This window comes from Poecilia formosa, unplaced genomic scaffold (assembly GCF_000485575.1).
Source record: "Poecilia formosa unplaced genomic scaffold, Poecilia_formosa-5.1.2 Scaffold148, whole genome shotgun sequence".
Lineage (NCBI taxonomy): Eukaryota > Metazoa > Chordata > Actinopteri > Cyprinodontiformes > Poeciliidae > Poecilia > Poecilia formosa.
Genome location: NW_006800087.1, coordinates 1253601 through 1261778, shown reverse-complemented (window position 1 = coordinate 1261778; position 8178 = coordinate 1253601). Strand labels below are relative to the sequence as shown.

Sequence of the window (8178 nt, the reverse complement as noted above, 5' to 3'; positions counted from 1 at the left end):
ATGCACACTTATGCAACCGTACGACTCTGAAAAGCAGATGTCGAGCCTCCTGCACAACCAACAAGAATGCGGCAAGTGGCTTCTGGATGGTACGTCAACAACAAAACACTTGTCTTTTCCAGCAGGCATTGTACAAAGCATGCAGCGATGAAACCAGTTGGCCAAACATGCTGGAGCTCTTCTTGGGTTGCTAGATAAGTGGTTAGGCTCTGCTGGTGTTGCTAGGGGAGGAGCAGTGCCTGCTGTTTTGTGATGTTACATTCCACAAGTTTTTGGAACAGGACATTTTCCAGACACCAAAAAAACAAACAGGTGGGGGGGTGTTTTTGTTTTTTTTTAAGGGCTTGTGTTGCTTTAGAAACAGTAGAGATCCAAATAAAAGTATGAAAATGTGCAAAATGTGACTTTGGCATAATAGATCCCCTTTAATGTTGAACGACTGTCAAAAACTCTTCTCCACCGTTCCATGTCAACGTCCAACCCAAAGATCTTCTGATTTCTCAATCCTCTTTAAACTTGTGAGAGGTTAACGATGACCCATAAAAGCCTCACAAACACTCATCTCCTGTTGACGGTAGATGTTTCAAGGATTTCCAGAGACCTTAATCAGCGTAGCAGTGGGTGAAAACAGCCCTTTGGCAGTACATGATGAGCAGTGGTAAGCTCAAGTTGTTTTTTGTGTCTTAATCATATTAGAGCTGTAATATTACGTCACCTCGGGAGTGTTTCAGCAGTTGACGGGCCGTTCGGTGGTCTCTAAAAACAGCCCATCACCCTTTGCAACATTTTATTACATCTCCCAGCTGGTGAGGCCAATTTTTACTTAATCCATTAAAGCAGTTAAACTTAAAGACTGCTTTAGTAACTGAAAACACTATAAAACACTGTCATAACGAGCAGGTGCCTGGCTTATTGCCTGGCTTATTGTTGCTGTTGCACGAATCAAGTATGAAAAAATGTTTTGCTAATCTGCTAAGCACATGTGGATTCCTTATACGGTGTGCAAATACGTTAGGAAGGCAGAGAATCCACTTAAATTAACTCTAAATTCTGTTTATATGTACAGGTTAGCTACCATTCGAGGTCAGCATTTCTTTGTTTGCTAAAACATGATCCATTTTTTGTTTAAATGCCACTTAAAGTTTAAGTAATTGAATTAAAAAGTGATAGTACAAAAGCAAGTTAAATATAAATCACTTAAAATCTTTCCCTCCAGATGATGTGGCATTTTCCCTGTGGAATTAAACAGAAAAAACAAACAAATGTATCTTTGAGAAGGAAAATATTTAAAAACGGGTGTAATGGCCTGGTTGCACAGGCGTACAAAGCTCTAAAAAAGCTAATACAAAGCTAATAGTTTGTTAAATCAATGTTAGCATTCAAAAGTTTTCCAGTGGATTATGTGGGCATCTCATGACCTCTTTACCCTAACCCTATTCCTTACCCTATAGGAAAATGGCAAATGTGGAACAATGTAGAACAGAATCAAATCTGAGAAGGTCAGCTGATCGCAGTTGTTTACCTCCCACTGGGATCTAATGAGAGCCTGAAACCAGCTGTGAACTCAAGAAGACTGAATCAGAAAATTGTTTAACAGAGCTTTAGTTTAAGGAAGTGCACATTTATGCAGCCAGGCTTTTGCACTTTTTCTTTTGCAACTCCCACACAAATTGATTATTTTTTCAGTTGTATTGCAAAGACTAGATAACATGTTTTATGGCACTTTTGGGAGTCTTTACTGATTTTAACAGTGATTGTGATTTACAGCTAATGAAAATCCAAATGTTAGTTTTCTTAGAAAATAACTTTACAGAAAACCAACAGAAAATGATTTTAATAAAAGGTTTCAGCCTTCAAAGTGACGGGGAAGGGAGACTTAACAGGGAGACATTGACACCCTCAACAAGGAGAGTAAAACAGAACGACATTGAAGCCGGTGGGGTTATAAAACAATACACAAATGAAAAGTTAAGTGGAAGGATAAAGTGTGGTTGAAAAAGGTGCAAAAGCATGCAAGATATAAACATCTGCATCAGGCTCAATTTTTGATTGAATTACTGTAATGAACACATTTTTTGACTCAGTATTCCACAGTACAAAGCCTTAAGAGTGGGTAGCCATGGAGATCCACCACAATGGAAAACTACCACACGTGTTGGAGGAAAATTCCACTAAATCAACCTTCAGAAGATGCTGACAAGTTTGTCAGCACACACACTGTTACTCTTAGAGGAAACATCACAGAACACACAACACATGTCCCGATGTTGTGCATTGAATGTGATTGTTTTTATTTGTTGCTGCTCTTAGCTCTGGCACATGTGATCTGACACCACTGGTTTCAGGCCCTCATTAGGACCCAGTGGGAGGTAAACAACTGCAAACGGCACATGGTGACGTGAGTGTGTTTTCCAAAGCAACGCTGACACTGATTCTGGAAAGTAGGGAGGCTGAGGAGTGTTTTTTTGTGTTCCAAGTGGCATCAAAAATAATGCCAGACATTTCTATTGTGACAGAGGGAGAGATAAACTGAAACAGGCTGCATCGGAGAGTACCACAACTAAACAAGAGCATTTAACGCAAAGAATAAATGCACATTTTTGGACGTGATGAGCATCTTTTCATGTCCAAGCAGTTTTTCCGTGGCTGTGTTTTGCTTCTAAGGCCATTAAGCTGTTTGGACTGCTCATCACTTGGAGCCAATGTTCAGTGTCGGATGGATCAGAGCGGCTTTATCGTCAATGTTTGCGTTGTAATGATGGTTCTGAACAATGCCACTGCGCTGCCATTCTCATTTCACATAATTTACTGCGCTTATAGGCCAAGACGGGTGGAATGCTTTCAACTTTTATGATACAAAGTTGTGCCAAGAGGTGTTTTTTTTCCCTCTTCTCCTTCTTCTCTGAGGGCTTTTCAAAGGGGAAAAGCGATTCATGCCCTCACTGTTCAGATGGGTCATTACGCTCATATCAGATCGGTGCGTTTGATGTGCTGAGAGATGGAGCAAAATAAATAGCGAGCGCAAGGCTGTGAGAGACTTGCAACGCAGTGCGTTAATTAACGAAGGTCTATACCAATTAGGCTCCCATGATTGGTGTGTGAATGTCAGCGCAGTCACGCAGTTCGGGATTCAGAGCAACACCACTGTTCACTGAGCACAAAGAGCGTAAACAAGAGCTGGCAGCGAGCGTAGCTGGGCAGCGCCGAGAATTTACGGCTTTTCCGACGATTTCAACTTGTACCCCGGCAAACTGATGAAAACATGAAGCAAGAAATAAAAAGTTTTTATGCTCCAAGTCAGGAATGGAAGTCGGAGTGTCATGGAAATGATTCATGTGCAAAATAAAACTCGACTGATCTCCTTATCCTCCAGCATGAGTTTGTTTTCTGGAAGTCCTTTATTCCCAACTGGGACATTAAAGGATGATTTAAAAACAACAACAACAACAACAACAAACCTTAAAGGGACTTTTATCCTGTACAAATAAACTGAAAAACGAATCTGCAATATCTCAGTTGTGTAAGTCTAAAGTAATATTTTTGTTTCAGGATTCAGTCACATTTGCCATCAATTGTAATGTATTGAAATACGATTTCAGCTATCCTCTGAGGATGTTGATGTTACGGTTTAAAGGTATCAGTCAGGATGTTGTGTCACGGCACTGTGGAAAGTTGCAAGAAAACATTTAGGCCTGGTGAAAACTAACAAACTTTTATAGTTGTAGTCTGGACAAACCAAGCGAACATTTTGGTGTGTTTGGAACAAAACGATCCTTCTGAAAGAAGACCCTGCCCATGTTTGAAACATAATAGTGATGTGATGCTTTTAATCTTGGCTCTGGTTTAGGAGTGGGTTAGCATAAGGAGTGATAGCATAGCCCACGTCCCACACACATCCTCAGAACACCTCCAGCTGAGTCCGCACCCGGTGAACTTCAGAAACACTTAAAATGGGTTTTACATCAAACTCCTTTTAAAGTTGCAATGATCCCTGTTGCTTCTTCATCTGTTTCTTCCAACCCCTATCCTTCCACACAACGTTCCATTAACTTTCTTGGAAATAGCACTCTGAATTACCAGCCTCTTTTTGCAGTGGTATTTCATACCTTGTGGAGACTATCAGTGACCTCACCACAACCGGTTGTGTGTAAGATATAAACTATAATATATATTGACTATGCTGCTTTTCTAACTTGTGTCTATTATATTTGCTCAAATGTCGAGTTCGTATTAACTGTTTGCATTTTCCCTCTGGCAGATTTGTTCTTTAGTAGAAAATTTTTATTTTATTCTATAAACCAGAGATGATATGAGTGAATTACGTTTATGACTAAAAATGGATGACAATCACCAGAAACTCCATCCCAAATAGTTAAACGTTTCCTCACATTGTAGGACGTTTAGAGCCATATAAAATGTTAATTTACTTGTCAATCAGTCAAATCTCACCTTGTCGAAGGAGAGATTTCAGTGTTTTTACCTTGGTTACTTACCCTTGGTTACTTTGCCCTCAGAAGTTATTAACGGGTTTTAGCCAACTGACCGTTTCTGTTGTCAAGCCCAATCATGTTAAATATTCAACTTCCCCTGACAAATGAGTCAGTACTTGGTAAGACAACACCAGCCTTTGGATTTTAATTCCTCAAAGCATGATAAAGCAGATTCAGGAGCGGGATATGCGGCTTTATGGGGGAAATTGAATATTTGGGCTTTTAAGTTTTATGAGAGTGTAACAACATCCAAATCACAACAATCAAGCAGTGCATTTCTCTAAAATACATAATAAAAGTTACATTAGACCTAGAACAGAAAATCTTGATTTATGTCAGATCTACAAAACAGCTGAGACACTGAGCTCCTTTAAATCAAGGTTAAAAACCCATCTGCCTACAGTTACCTTTAATTCATAATACCGGGAACATTAACTAATATATTTGACGATTATGGTGATCGCATTTACTAAATCGTCACACAATATTGCTTGTTTTATAAATTGGTTGTGTTGTTTTTACCATGTGAAGCCCTTTGACTTGCCTCGTTGCTGAAGTGTGCTATATATAAACCCGACTCGACTTTGAAGGTATAAATGGGGACTATTAATTGTAGGTCTTTTTAGGGCATTTTAAGAACCTGAAGAGAACTTGTTTAATCTTCTGTCAATTTAAAACCATTTATGCTTTCATATAAAAAAAGCATCAAAGGAAATCAAAATTCACCTTTAAGTGTGCCAGGATCTTTAAAAGCCTCCTGGGAGTTAACAGTTTGGGATTGTGCTCAATGCTAACCTCACTGCACAGATGTTGTAAAAGGACTGTTCAAAGCTCCCATTTAAAATTCCTCTCTTGCAGCTCTCCAAACAATGAAACAATCTGGGAAACGGGATAAAAACAATGTCCCCGGCTTTGGCCCCCAGATACATTTATCTGTGTGTTTAAACAGGTTCTCAATGCAATGAAACGTACCACTCTGTTTCGCCGTTGCACAACTCGACCGGGAGATCAGGCACCTCATTACTCGGCGAGAATGCGCCGGGTAGTCAATTAATGAGGTGAATGTTTGAAGAGCGAAAGCAATGATGACCCAATTGTTTAGTTTTCTTATATATAATTATGCATTTATTCACAAGAATGAAATAAGTCCGCAGCGGGACACACGCAGGTCGGGACAGGAAACAGATGGGTCCTTCGGTTTACTTTGCAGACCTCCGGGTCCTCTTGTCCCAGGAGAAGTTCGCCCCATACGACTTCACCCGGGGCTTTGAGGTCCTTTTCTCTGTGACTTCGTAGCTCCAACCTAGCGGGAAAAAAAAAAAAAAAACGACAGTAAGTGAGAGCGTCCCGTCCGTTCACTGGACGGGCTCTAGCGCCGATGAGGTGTCTGGCGGACATTTACAGGCTGCGTGTATTCAGAACGTCTCTAATCGCTTTCGTGGCGCAATAAACAGAAGAAGCCAGTTTCCTTTACTTGGTTTCAACAAGCCTCCCCAGATGGTTTGGTTCTCTGAGTCAGAGTCAACTTGACTGCTGCTAGACAGAAAACACATCACTCATATTTAACTGCCTGTTCAGCTCAGATTGAATCATTCCAAACTTTTTCTCTTTTGTGTCTGTTTTTCCAGAGGCTTTTTTTTTTTTTTTTATTTTTATCTAGATTTAAACAGGTGATGTATTATAATCGTCTTTCTACTCTCCGATGACAGTCACTGGGTTTACAACAGCGAATCAGCTGAGCAATAAAGAGCCCATATTATGCTCATTTACACATATGAGTTCACATACTTGCGCCCCTTAAATTTTTCCCCAGTTTGTCATGTTCCAACCGCAAACTTTGTGATTTTATGTGATAGAACACGATGGTGCATCTTTGTGAAATAAAAATACATATTTTTTAATTTTTTTATTTTATTTCCTACAAATGAACATCTGAAAGGTGTAACATTTCAGTCCCTTGGAGTAAAATCTTCATAGAACCACTTTTCACTGCAATTCCAGCTGCAGGTCTTTTAAAATGTGCCTTTAACGACTTTATTTTGTAGCCAGTTCCTGCTTGAAAAAGCTGGAGCTCAGCTACATTTACTGAAGAAATGTAGATGGACAGTTTTTTAATCTCGCCACAGATTCTCAACTAAATATAGATGCTGACTCTGAACAGATCGTTGCCCCACATGAATGTTGTTCGATTTAAAACATTTTACTGTTGCTCTGCTTGTATATTTAGAGTGATTGTGCTGCAGGATGGCAACTACCAAACATATCTAAAGTGTCTTGCAGCCATTAATAGGTTTTCTTGGAGTATACATAGATATGACTACTTTCCCTGCAGCATGATGGAGCCACCACCATGTGCGAAAGTGCGAATGATGACCTGAGGTGGTTTTTAGCCATATGCTGCATCATTCATGCGGGGCAAGTTTCATTTTGGTCTCATTAGGCCTGCACACGTTTAATTTCCTGTGGCTAGTCGTATGAGTCGTATGAAACGACTCACGTTAAAGTTTTGAGGGGAGTGAATACTTTTGCAGATCACAGCACACAGAATAAGGAACTTGACCTGCGAAGCTCTGAAGTGGGAAAGTATTTAAAAACGTAAATATATTTGTGAAGCATAAAAACTAAATTTTTTCATTCACACATCTAAGTAAAGAATAAACTCTGCAAAGTGCCATTAGGTAACACTGAAACCAGAATTTTATTTTAAAAAAAACAAACAAAAAAAATAATTAGCTGGTCATGATCATTACAATTACTTAACTGAATGCACTATAAACCAAAATAATAAATAAAAGGTTTGTACTGAAGCATAACATTCACAATCAGTTTAACCAACCGTCTTACATACTTCACAGCCTTTATTGTTCTGTTTTCTGTCACTTTTATGGATTCTTACCATTTTTCTCAGCAAAAGCAATGGCGTCTTCCTTTGAGGAGAACGAGAGCACCATGTTGGACAAAGGATCGGCCCTGAAACGCAGAAGAAAGAAAACATCCCAGGAGAGAAACGTCAGAGGACACAATTAGAACGACTGTGACCCCACTTAGCAATGATCCAGATTCACTCCAAGTGGTGGACTTACGTTGAGGCCCAGCCCATCAGCGGGTTCTCCCACCGCTCTCTGGTGTCAAAGTCCATCTTCCACTTCTTGGTGCTGTTGATGCCAGACTGCATGGCCGTTTTGGCGGGGACGAAGATGTGAACCTTGCGGGTTTTGATGTGCTCCTCCGGGACCCCCGTCAGAGTTGTGATGTCCTAAGGGAAAAGGAAGAAAAGAAAAACAACAGACGGTGACGAAAAGCAAGCTTTCGACAGGAAACAAAAAGTAAGGGTCATTTTTAGTGGCTGGTGGAAAATGTAACTGTGACTTTGGCCACTTTTGACTGAGCTTAAAAGAAACAGCTGAACCTTCTTAAACGGAGAAATATGATTATGACCGAATAAAAAGTTCTCTTTTGGCAAGGGTTCATGTCGGTTCATGATGAAGTTTCAGCAGTCAGGTTCTCTGTGTTGGGCGTTTTACATTCACATTTTGGCTCCCTTGGCAGAACACGGACTTCCATATAAAATTCGACAGAAAGACTTCCCAGAGATTTTATGGAGGGGACGATAAGTTGATTTGTGGGTCAAAACATGACCAGTGAGAAAAACAACAGCTAAGTTATGTTTCATAAATCTAACTGAAAT

At 40.0% G+C, this 8178-nt stretch overlaps 1 protein-coding gene across 1 annotated transcript in view; it reads right to left on the bottom strand.

Annotated features, from left to right (window-relative positions):
• Positions 1-5587: 5587 nt before the first annotated feature.
• The window catches only part of ndufs4 (NADH:ubiquinone oxidoreductase subunit S4), a 20391-nt gene continuing 17800 nt past the window's right edge, over positions 5588-8178 (bottom strand). Inside the window, exons 3-5 of the mRNA XM_007563547.2 lie at positions 7574-7746; positions 7387-7460; positions 5588-5793 (exon numbers count right to left, since the gene is read on the bottom strand). Of these exons, the coding sequence (XP_007563609.1) occupies positions 5690-5793; positions 7387-7460; positions 7574-7746 (351 nt within the window). The 3' untranslated portion in view covers positions 5588-5689. The remainder of the gene's footprint in view (positions 5794-7386; positions 7461-7573; positions 7747-8178) is intronic.